This window comes from Dipodomys spectabilis, unplaced genomic scaffold (genome assembly GCF_019054845.1).
Source record: "Dipodomys spectabilis isolate Male_0828 unplaced genomic scaffold, ASM1905484v1 ptg000054l, whole genome shotgun sequence".
In the NCBI taxonomy this organism is placed as follows: domain Eukaryota; kingdom Metazoa; phylum Chordata; class Mammalia; order Rodentia; family Heteromyidae; genus Dipodomys; species Dipodomys spectabilis.
Genome location: NW_024870731.1, coordinates 37836255 through 37848726, shown reverse-complemented (window position 1 = coordinate 37848726; position 12472 = coordinate 37836255). Strand labels below are relative to the sequence as shown.

Genomic DNA, 12472 nt, shown 5'->3' with positions numbered 1-12472 from the left:
TGAGCCCAGAATCACTTTCTGGTGAACAGCAAGCGAGAAGGTCGACGGTGACTGAAGGGCTGGCAGGGGTGGTGAACCACCAGCCAGGGTATGGCGTACGTAAAGCGACACAGAGTGGATGGTGGCAGCCGGACTTGACTGTTAACTTCGCGTCAACAGGGGAGACGCCTGCAAAGAATCGGAACAGAAATCCAGATCTAGAAGTCAGCACAGAGGTCGGGCCTGCAGCGACACCTTTGGGAGTTGTTGGCATGAACGCTAGCTGAAGCCTTTGGGAATGAGTGAGGTCATGCAGGAAGTATGGAGACAAGCAGGCTGGAGACAAGGCTCCAACATTTCAGACCTTTTCAAGGTAAACTGCATGTGCCTCGAGGGGTCCTCGTGTTCTCCACTAGGAAGACCTTTCTGGGAGGCCCAGGAATAGCACAGCGAGAGGCCATGAGGAAATGACTAACCCTAAAATGTGATGCCGCTGGGGAGGCTGGTCAGAGGGGACGCTGGGATCACAAGTCTGGAATCCCAGGTATCTGGGCTGTGGAGCCACGTACAGAATTCCCCGAGGATGAATGCCTACCCTGCCTTCCACATCGGGGTTCAAAAGTGGCATGTGACGGGAAGGGGGGCAGGATGAAGGGGATGGGGAGGTCACCTTTAAGAAAAAAACTCTTTCCTAACAATGAACCCCACTTTGTCTTGACTCCACACCCCGCCCCCCACAAAAAAGAGAAAGATGTGATTTCTCTTTCCCTGAATTCTCATGTATTAATAACGAAGTGCCCCAGATACCTTGGGACTTAAGATACTGGTTATCTGGTGACTGCTTACCTTAAACTATAATGCCATGGGGGGTGGGGGAGGACAGAGAATTAAGGGGTACGGCCACGATTCTTTCCCTTAATTAAGCAGTTTAATATCTAGCAATACAGATTAAGCAAACCCAGGGGCTGGTAAACAATTTTCTGAGAGAGGAAACGGTAAACAGGGCAGGCACGGAGGGTTGGACAGTCTACAGCAACCACTCAACTTCACCTTGGCTGTGAAAGCAGCCACGGACAATTCTAAAGGATGGAGTGGGGCTGTGCTCCAATAAAGATTTATATTGACATGGTGGCGGTACAGAATGGACCTGGGGCCATAATTTGCCAGTAGAGGAAGAAAATCCAGTGTCAGCCTGGCTGTTTGCAAAAGGCGTCTCCATCTTCAGAAATCCTAGAGGGAAGAATTAGGAAGGGCCTAGCGCTCTCTCTAGACTGGAAGAAAGAGAAAGCAAGGAGGAAAAAATCTAGATTTGCTGAGGGTTCAATAGGATACAAGGAAATGACAGCTCAACATACAATTGTTTTTTTTTCTTTCAAGTCTTCTGTGACTTTGTTTTTTGTTCCTTATTTAAATGTTTTTGAAGATGGTAGAAAACCCCGAAGATGCCTTCAGAATATATTGCCTCTCAAAAACCAACTGCTGCCTACCACTTTCTTAGGAAGGAAGGAAATAGAATTCTGCTTCTGAAGATCTTCCCCTCTTCCCTTCTTCTCAACCACTGCGGTCCTCTTATGGGGGGGGGGGGGGTCAGGTGAGCTGACCTATGTGACCATCCACTTCTGCTCCTATTGCTGACTTTGCCACAAAGAAAATACAGTAACACTGGCCCTTTCATGTCTCCAGAAAGCACCAGCCTGGATGAACAGTGTCTCTTCAGGTGTAGCATAAAGGGACCAGGATGGTGACATCCCACCTGGAAGGGAGGTGTGACAGAACGAGCCTGATCATTTTTACAGCGCCATCTTGCTCTGAACTGCCAAAGTGAGCGCTTGTGGGTCAGTGCATTGCTTAGTGTTCCCCGTCACGTGGAGCGCCAACCTAGAGACAACTGGAACAGAGCTGTGCAAGTTGTCCTTCATGGGAGAGTCTGCTCCAGTCTAAGGTACACGTGTGGGGGCCACTCACATTTGAATTTTGAGTTTCTATCTCCAGACCTGAAATGACAGCCATCGCTGTGAAGGGTCCAGTTTGCTGGGGTCATCCTTAGTGGAGGATGGCTGGGCCAATGAGCCTGGGGAACAGGAAGGGGCTGGGCTGCCCTCCTGCCATCTGCGCCTCCAGCATGACTGGTGCAAATCCCTCACAGCAGGCAACCCCCTCTCCTAACCTCCTGGGTCTTTAAACTCAATTTAAGTACACGCGCAACAAGAGGGCAGAAGTAAACGGAGTGAGACAACAGAAATCTGGAAGAAAAACCACATCCAAGAAAACAAAACAAAAACCCACCGAGCAGAGTAGAATTTTTGGCAGCAAACCACCTTAGTAAAATGAAGCGTGCCTTTAGACAACCAAAATTTTACGAATCAATAAAAAGAAGTCCTCCTCCCTTGCTCCGTCTTGAGACCTTCGACCCATCCCATGAGCCCTGGGACGTAGCACCTGCCATAGCCCGCTCTCCAGGTTGAGCCACCGGGTGCCCAGAGGCAAGGTTCAAACCCGGGCCTTCTCCACTCTACAAAGGCCGCCCGGAGAGCAGCCATTCGGCAGCATGGCCCCGGCAGGCCACGGGCTCCACCGCCCTGTTCTTTGTGTAATCCCCTTAGCTCCTCAGGAAGGGACTGGGTTTTTCTAACCCTCATTTTCCATGTGAGCGTTTCAAAGGCAAGATCACCCACTGGCCAAGATGGGGCCACTTCCCCGTTCGCACCCTTCCTGGCTTTCAGCGGACCAGCAGAGTCTCCGGGGAAGTCGGCTTGCTGGCGAGGGCTAGCTGTCCCCAGCTTTCTTTAATGTCAACCACTCCAGAGCTCCCTGAATGTGGGGGCCGGGGGAGAGCTGTCTCCGACTCGGGTTGGCTAGCTCTTTTCCCACATGGATAAAAGCTGAGGTTAGAAAACACCACTCACAAGTGACTCATTTCTGACTTGCCTGCCAAAAACAACACCCATTTACGTAACTCGCTTGCACACCCATCTTTTCCTCCTCCTCAGGGTGACCGCCCTGTCACACCGACGCCGAGCCCCTCGCAAGCTGGCCTGCCGAGGCTGGAGCGTATTGCCCTTTCCACCCCCGTCTCTCTTAGTAGCTGGGGGCCAGAGGCAGCCAAAGCCACGTCTTCCTCCCACACTGCTCTGCGGTGATTCTTTCTGGAAGGGGGTGGGGGGCCTGACTGAGATGGTAGAGCCGAGACTGGCTCCTGGGGCTCAGTTCTTCAGGCGGCCAATGTGTAGGCCACTCAGTTCTGAAGGAGAGTCGTGGGGGAGTGGGGAGGCCCCAGGAACTGGGGATCCCTCTCTCAGATGAACGTTTGGGGCTAGCTTCTGGATGAAGTTCCTCTCAAATTTTTCCATCTTGAGCTGCGTACGTGCAGGAAGGAAAAGTCTTTCTGGGTGTGTCTGCAGACTAGCCCTTGGCAGGGAAGCGCTGCGGACAGCCATTCGGAGCATCACATTCTCTGTGCTGCTACAACTGAAGCCAAGAGCGCCAGAGCCTCACCAAAATAAAAGGCTGTGAATGCCACTGCATCACATTGGCACGTAGAGCCTAAAACAGCTGTATTTTCTTTAACAAAACAAAACAAAAGCAATGTATATCCAAAGACAGACTCCCCTCCTTCCCAGCGCAGGTAAGGGGCGCACCGTCATCCTCGTGGGGGAAGAGGAAGAAGTGGGGGGAACTTCCCCGGGTGCTGGCGGGAGCATCTTAGGAGGAAGGAACACAGGAATTGGCAAGGGCTGGAAGGACGGATATAAAGTGCTGTGAGATTTGCTGAGCTCTGTGTCTGCCAAAAATTAATTCATAAGCAAATGCTTATTTTATAGGCTCCCACTCGCTACAAAACACCAAGCTGAGAGGAAATTTCCCCCCCCCCCAGCCCTGAGGGTTGGCAGAAAGGGGGTGGCACAAGGGGGGGGGACAAAGAAGCAGGAAGCACTCTTCAAGACAACGTGTCATCCATCTGCACAGAACTCACGGGTGGGTGTGGCGCGGTCAGACGGCTCCCCATGACACCCCAGCTCCTGGGGTGGGGGTGGGGGCACTGGGCAACACGGGGGAGGTAAGATCCATTCTTGGACAGCACCATCGGTGAAGAAGTTAGGGCAGGGGCAGAACATTCTAGAAGTCTTGGGGGCACGGTCCCCAGAAGCCCATTATGTAGGACTGGGAAACGGCCTGAGTTTGGCTTGGGGTGAGTTGGGCGCAGGGGCGGGGTGCAGCAGAGCCCGGCGCGCCCGCCCCGCGCTGCGAGCTGGGAAGCGCTGCTCTCTTCTCATGTTTGGTTTCCCGCGAATTGAATCCGGCAGGTTCTGGGCAAGGACATTTCAGATTTCTGGAGAGCTGCCATCCCCGGCGACCTGGTCTGTAAGACAGGACCGAATTTCCACACACCATCGAACAGGGGGCGGCCGTGTGTCAACACGCGTGCCAAGAAGAGACCGAACCTCAAGGAAAACGGAAGCCCTGGACTGCCCAGACCACGGCGGTGCTCTTTTCTGTGCAGCGTGCAGCTCACGCGCGCCACGGCCTACCGTGGGTCTGTGACCGTGGGGAGCCAGCTCCCGAGGCAAACCCCAGCCATTCCCACTGTCCTCTCCTCCACACGCCCTCCCCACGAGGGAAGGCAAGAACTCACACCTCCCTTTCAAACAGGACTGGCCGTGTGGCAAACAGAAGGTGACAGCGTCACAATCCCGAGTCTGGGCTTTGAAAGAACAGGCAGCTTCTGCTTCGGTTTCTTGGGCCGCTATTCTCAGAACGCAACCATCATGCTCTAAAGAAGCCCCAACCACGGGGAGCATTCAGAGCACTCTCAGCCGGAGCACCTGCTGAGCTTCTGCCCGAGGACCAGCATGGCCACGGCTCTCCAAAAAAGTGGCCATCTTAGCCACACCAGTCCAGCTAAGCCCTTGGAGACAGCAGACCCAGCCTCGCCCGCAGGCTGGGAAGCAATGCCCTGAGCTTTGCAGAGAGCCCCAGAGGGGTAGGGTCTCGCTGTGTTTCACAGGTCTGTCTAGTTCTGTAGCTGTTACACCTCTGCCAAGTCGGCCGCCTTGCTAAAGCACCTGCCACTCTCTCAGACCACTCTGCAGAAGGAGCAAATCAGGGCAGGGAGGAGTTTGGGGTACACCAAGATGCTCAGCTCAAACCTCACCGGTGCTATTTAATGTTTTACTTTCTTCATCTGCCAAAGGACTAATTCTGACATCTCCATCTGGGGTGGGGAGCGGTGAGATTAAATGAGATGAGGTATGAGAAGCCAATGGCCAACACACACAGCCACTGATCAATGCCAGCTGTCACCATCACCTCCTGTGTTTTCTACTTTGTTAATTTCGAAAATTACCATAGAGGAGCCAAATGCTGGTGGCTCATGCCTGTCATCCTAACTACTCAGGAAGCTGAAGTCTGAGGATCATAGTTCAAAGTCAGCCCAGGGAGAAAAGTCCATGAGACTCTTATCGCCACTAACCTACCAAGAAAAAAAAAAGCGGGAAGTGGAACTGTATTTAAGTGGTAGAGTACTGGCCTTGAGCAAAGGAAGTTCAGAGTTAGTACCCAGGCCCCGAGCTTGAGCCTCAGGATGGGCACATTCACATGTGCACACACATACTATATGTATGTACATATACACCTATATATGTATATGTGTATACACACACATATAGTAAGAGAGAGTAAATTGACTCATTTGGTATTGAGTTGTGTGACTCTTCATTCCTCTATGTGAAGCAAAATACACAATGGTTTCATCACTTATACTACTGTGTTATAACCAAATTCTTCCCTCACTCCTAGTCCTGGTGAATATTAAGTCTTTTGTCTCTTTCAAGTATTGTATCAATAAAATCATGAAGTATATGTCACTATTTGTGACTGACTTGACTCAGTATATTGCTTTTGATACACATCCAAGTTACTGCATTTATTGATAGTTTACCCATTTTTCACTGCCTTGTAGTATTCCACTGTATGGATAAACTATGGTTTATTACTCCAGTCACCATTACTAGGAGGAATTATATTCATAAATCAGAGCAAATTTCAGAAATGGATAATTTGGACATGTACATATGTATATGTGTGTGTGTGTATATATATATGTGTGTGTGTGTGTGTATATATATATATATACACACACACACACACACACACACACACACACACACACACACACACACCTCACACTTGACAGACACAGGAACAGAAGCCCAAGGATACATTCCCTAGTATCACACAAAACTGGACGGGAAAGCAGGTGTCATTTCTTAGGTATGAAGCACTGAATCCTGCTACTGGATGCTAACCATGAGGGCTGTTTTGCCTCTGCCCTCATAGTCAATACACCGTTGTAAGAGGAGGTAGCCCGCTGCACAGGAAGAGGCGGCGGGCAGTGAGTTCCAGCCGCAGTGGCCCTGTGTGGCGTGGATGAGAGTCTCGGCCATAGCTGCTGGCCACCATTGCGGCCAGGCGCACCGCCCAGCCCGTCATTTACCACGTGCAATTCAACTTGTCTACAGGAGATGCAGCTCTGAATCGCCCTCCCCCGGGGCTCCAGGGGTCCTGTCCTTGATCGGCCCTGGATACCACGCAAGTTGTGCATCATTGTCTCCAGAGAAAAGAGAAGCTCGGGGCCAAGGGGAATCTCACAAGTCATCTCTGAGCTGGCAGAGTTTCTTCTGGAACCGCAGGCCTCCTGCATGGCCTTCAGAAGTCACAAAAGAGATGGGGGTGGGAGGGGGAGGTCTTGCCTTCCATCCTGGAGAGGGGACCAGAGGCCACCACATCCAGGACCCCCCCCCCCCAGCGTGAGCACCCCAGCTCTCTGGAGAGGAAGTGGCTCTGCCCCACGAGCAGCTGAGCTCATGGCATTTCATGTGGAATGCAGGCATATGAGTCACAAATGTGTGAAAACATGGAACTAATATTCATAATTACTGTACAAGATAAAGAACGCGGCGGGAAAAACAGCTTCTGTGTGCCTTGCCATCCCATCGGGGTACGCTGTGACAAACACAGAGTCTCGCCGGAGCCCTGGGCTCTGGCTCCCCAGCCAGCCCGGCCCTGGCGCTCAGCCCCGCCCGCCGCCCCAGCCTTCTGTATTCCTGCCTCAGACATGTGCTCATCTCTGGGGCGGGAAGCCTTCGGTGCATGGGGCTGGGCAGCCGGCTTCCACATTCCAGTCCTCATGGGCCCAGGGTCCAGGCCTGGTCCAAACCCTCTGCTTTTTCCCTCTCCTTCAGTCCCAGTATGGTCTGGGCCCTCAGTTCGTCGCTTGCATTTTCTCTCTCTCTCTCTCTCTCTCTTTTCATCGTGGGGCCTGAACTCTGGGCCTGGGTGCTGTCCCTCAGCTCAAGGCTAGTGCTCTACCACTTGAACCACAGCACCATTTCCAGCTTTTTCTGCTTATGTGGTACTGAGGAATCGAACCCAGGGCCTCATGCATGCAAGGCAAGTGCTCTACCACTGAGCCACCTTCCCAGCCCAGCATTTTCTCTCTTCTTATGGAGCTATCACACAGCAGGGCACATCCTTTGTAAGTGTATGGCTTGGTGTGTAAGCACGGGTACAGTGAGTGGAACATGACCGTCACGTTCATGCAAGTCTCCCCGCGGGCTCTCTGGTACCCTGCCCTGAGTTATGGTCTCATTAGTTCAAGCTCTTACTCCCTCTGCCCTAAAGTTCTGCTAGTTAACATTTTGTTTTGTTTTGTTTTTGTCAGTTTTGGGGCTTGAACTCTGGGCCTGGGCGCTGTCCCTCAGCTCTTCAGCTCAAGGCTAGCACTCTACCACTTGAGCCACAGCGCCACTTCCAGTTTTCTGGTGGTTCATTAGAGATGAGAGTATCATAGACTTTCCTGCCCAGGCTGGCTTTGAACCGTGATCCTTAGAAATCAGCTTCCTGAGTAGCTAGGATTATAGGTATGAGCCACCAGTGCCCAGCTAGTTAACTTGTTTTAAGGGTAACTTTAACCATGCATGTTTAAGGCATACACCAGGATGGTACGAGGAATGCAGAGAGAGGGTGGGTGACTGCAGTGAAGCAAATGAACCAGGCTGGCCTTGAACTCGCTAGGCAGCCCAGGTTGGCCTTCAGTGTTTAAGATTACAGGCAGTTACTGTTTGATTCCTGACTACCTCCTCTCGACCTGGCTTCCCCTAGTTTATCCGTCCTATGTTGTGCATTTTACAACCTTAACCTGTGAGTCCCCTCAGGGCTGGACTGCTACCACACACCACCCTAGCTCCCATCAGCCCCTCCGCTCCACCACGCAACCATCCTCGCCTCAGAGGCCTCACCCCTGTCTGTGAGGACAGCGACTGTGCCTGCCCTGGTCTTCCCTCCCAGAGCCACCCACGCCCATCCTTCAGAGGACATGGTACTGGTCACCTCCATACAACAGCACAGCTACTTCCCTTAGGTGGCTCCCGCAGCTAAACATTATTACTAAGGTATAGCTTCCTCTGTACACGCATGCGTATGCTGGCATACTTGGCAGCTATTCAGTTCTTGGGATTTCTCAAAATAGGAAAGCTTAAAAAACAAAACAAAGGAAAGAAAAAAAAAAACAACGCCAACAACAAGAAGGACAGAATGACTTAGTTTCTTACGTGGCCAGTAGCCAAAAAAAACCCCCCAAACATCCTGCTATCAATACCATTTTATTTATTTAAAAGAAACTGGAATTAATATGAAAACAGGAGAGGTGATCAGCAATTCAGTGCATACACTCCAGACTGACTGCACTCATTTTCCACACTTGCCTGGAGAACATTCCCATAGACTTACTCGCCTAGAACCTCCCTGCCCTGGGGGCTCCCTAGTAAAGCAGCAGGCCCACAAAAAGCACTCTATTCAGATCAGCTGATGTAGTCACAGGAAAACATGCAGTTGAAAGACAAGCAGCATTTTAGCAATGGTTCCTGAGCCCAGACATCCATCCATCAGGAGCACAGATGAGAGTGTGTGTGTGTGTGTGTGTGTGTGTTTGTACAGGACCACAGGATCCAGGTGTGTGTGTGTACAGGACCACAGGATCCAGACACTTTCACAATCAGACAACACCCAACTACAGTCCCAGCCTGTGATGGCTTGTGTGCCCACGACCAGCAGACAAGTAGTAGTCTTTGCCATTGGCACAGTGTAGCTAAGTCAGAGTCAGAGTCCGCAGTTAACTGTGATGCATACTCGTGACCTTCCGAAGTGTGAGCACTGGGTAAGTGGAGACCGAAGGGTGGGAAGCAAGGGCACCGCTGCCAGATGTGCGAGACACAGGGAACCCGGCTGAAGAGAGTGAGTGGTGGCTGAAACGCAACCTGTGCTCCATGTGCCAAGCCAGGTGTCCTGGCTCAGGTGGCATCTACCCACAGGAAGCAACGCCCTTCTGTGATGCTTCACAAAGAACCAAAGCCTTCAGCGATCCCAACTCTGCACTTCAAGGCCAAGAATATGTCAGCTCAAATAGGCACATAATGGTAAAGATCCTGTTCTGTGAATTTTATTTGATGGAAATGCATGCATGTACACGTACTCACAGACAGCCCTCCCCCACCCAGAAAACCTCATTCAGTGAGCTAACCAAGATGGAAGGGTGCACAGAGATGGTTAAAAAACAAATCTTTAAAGAAATCATTTTAAATGGTATTGCTAATCTAACGAAGTAGTGTAAGTTTGTAAATCCCAACTACTCAGAAAGCTGAGCTAGAAGGATAGCTTTTTGTTTTTTTGGGTCTTGTCGTGGGGCCTGAACTCTGGGCCTGGGCGCTGTCCCTCAGTTCTTCAGCTCAAGGCTAGCGCTCTACCACTTGAGCCATAGTGCCATTTCCGGCTTTTTCCTTTTTGCTTATGTGGTGCTGAGGAATCGAACCCAGGGCCTCAAGCATGCAAGGAAAGTGTTCTACAACTGAGCCACCTTCCCAGCCAGAGGGATAGTTTAAGAGCAGAGGTCAGGGCCAGTCTGGGCAACATAGTAAGACTCTTACCTTAAAAAAAAAAAAAAGTGAATTCTTTCAAGTTTTATTATTTATATATAATTATTTATAAAAGGTAGTTAATGATAGTTGAGATTCTACAGTTACAAAACTTAAATCTTCTGTTGGTGGTTCAAGCCTGTAATCCTAGCTACTCAAGAGAGTGAGATCTAAGGATTCAATCCTATGCAATAATGTCCATAAGACTCCTACTTAATTAACCACCAAAAGCTGGAAGCAGAGCTCTGGCTCAAGTGGTAGAGCACTAGCCTTGAGCATCAAAGCTTAGAGACAGCACCCAGGCCCTGGGTTCAAGCTTCAGGACTAGCATGCATGCACGTGTGTGTGCGCGCGCGCGTGCACACACACACACGCACGCATGCGCACGCACGCACGCACACACACACACACACACACATTAAATCTTCTAAGTACCACACACAATCCAAGTCTCTTCTGCTCATCTGATGATGAGATCCTCCATATTTTTGGATAAAAACTATAAACAGGGGCTAGGAAGGTGGCTCAGAGGTTGGAGTGCTTGCCTTGCATCCATGAGGTCCTGGGTTCAATTCCTCAGCACCACATAAGCAGAAAAAGCTGGAAGTGGTACTATGGCTCAAGTGGTAGAGCCCTAGCCTTGAGCTGAAGAGTTGAGGGACAGCACCCAGGCCCAGAGTTCAAGCCCCATAATGGACAAAACAAACAAACAAACTATAAACAAACGTCATCTAATCATTCCACAAACATTATAGAGTAACTTCTATGCCACAGACCCAAGATCGATCTTCTTAGCACGTTCTTAGTGTTTCATCTGCTTTCAAACACAACTCATAGCCAGGCACCAGTGGCTCACGCCTGTCATCCTAGCTACTCAGGAGGCTGAGATCTGGGGATCGTGGTTCAAAGCCAGTCTGGGCAGGAAAGTCCGTGAGACTCTTATCTCCAATAAAAACCACTAGAACACTGGAAGTGGTGCTGTGGCTCAAGTGGTAGAGCACTTATCTTGAGCTAAAGAGCACAGGGACAGCGACCAAGCCCAGAGTTCAAGCCCCACGACCGAACAAAAAACAAAAAAAACAACAACCCACAACTCATGTTTGGGAGCCGTGTCCGAGATGGCAGAGTCATCATGGCAAGGAGGCATTACCACGAGCCGTCTCTCACACAAGTCCTCGCCCCTCCTGGAGATCAGGGTCCGAGAACAGAGACGCTGCTCCGGCTGCCCAGCTGCATTCCTACCTGGATGGTGGTGTTGCCTCCCTCCAGCAGGGCGATGGCCAGGAGGATGCTCTCGTGGAACACACGGTCGCTGGACGCATTCATGATGAGGTCTATCACCAGGTTGGAGGCTCCTTCTTTGTCGAGGTGACACTGAACCTCCGCCAGGCTCATCTCACCCCTACTCATAGAGCCAGATCCAGAGCCTCCGCCTAGGAACACAGAGCACTGTTCTAATACGGAGCATGAAGGTAAGCAGCATCTTTTCATACTCACTACACGCCAACACTTTATGCACTAAACGCTTTATCTGTATGAACTCTTTCAACCCTCTAAAAACCCCACAAGAATTTGGGTGCTGGTGGCTTATGCCTGTGATCCTACCTACTCAGGTGGCTGAGATCTGAGGATTAGAGTTCAAAGCCTGCCCAGGCAGGAAAAGTTTGTGAGCCTCTTATCTCTAATGAACTACCAAAACAACTGGAAACGGAGCTGTGGCTCAAGTGGTAGAGTGCTAGTCTTGAGCCAAAAAGGCTCAGGGACAGCGCCTAGACCTTGAGCATCAGCACCAGCACAAAAATAAACAAAAGAAACTACAAGGAGAGTGAAGTGAATTAGCATCAAGACATAAAGACGCATGTCCACGACTTCCTGGCCTGTAAGTACCAAGAGGTGGTGGTAAACTCAGGCACGTTCACTAAGTGATCCATAGCCACCCAGCCAAGACTTTCTCTTATAGTAAAATGCAATGACCTGAAGCAGAATGATCAAGAACTAGTAAACCTATCCTCTAGTAAACCTATTGCCTCACTTCCACATGATTTATTTGTCCATTCATTTCTTCGTTCATTCATTGAACAAATATTCAGTCAATAAATATTTACTCTTGGAACAAAGCCAAGAGCTCGTGTTAGGAAAATGGAAAAAAAAAAGTCCTCACGTTTACAGACGTTCAGCTGAGATGAATATGCTGAAGGAGAGTACCATGCCAGTTAGTGGGATGTTCAGTTACTATGTAAGAACTACCTTGTGCTGTTAGTGGTATTAACTGAAATACCACAGCACATAGAGAAACGGGCTGATCCATTTCACAAGGTAAACAACTGTCTATCAGTCCGTCTTCTAAAACGCTCAGTTCAAATGCTGAGGGTGTTCCTGCGGCCCCTGCATCAGACAACTGCCACTGTGCTTCAACGCCGAGCCAACGTGGGAAGATCCTACACGGAGTCCAATGGTTTTGCAACTATCACCTGTCATTGTGTCTAAAATAATTTGGAACACCTTTAAGGATGAACATTTAAGAA

The 12472-nt window shown here is 50.3% G+C and overlaps 1 protein-coding gene across 5 annotated transcripts in view; it reads right to left on the bottom strand.

The window, feature by feature from the left end:
• Window positions 1-12472, bottom strand: part of Itpr1 (inositol 1,4,5-trisphosphate receptor type 1) — a 297583-nt gene that overhangs the window by 90357 nt on the left and 194754 nt on the right. For 4 of the 5 annotated variants that reach the window (XM_042680110.1, XM_042680112.1, XM_042680113.1 and 1 more), the window contains one exon: window positions 11190-11380. The exons of the other annotated variant lie outside the window; for it this stretch is intronic. In XM_042680110.1, the coding sequence (XP_042536044.1) occupies window positions 11190-11380 (191 nt within the window). The remainder of the gene's footprint in view (window positions 1-11189; window positions 11381-12472) is intronic. 5 annotated transcript variants of the gene reach the window in all.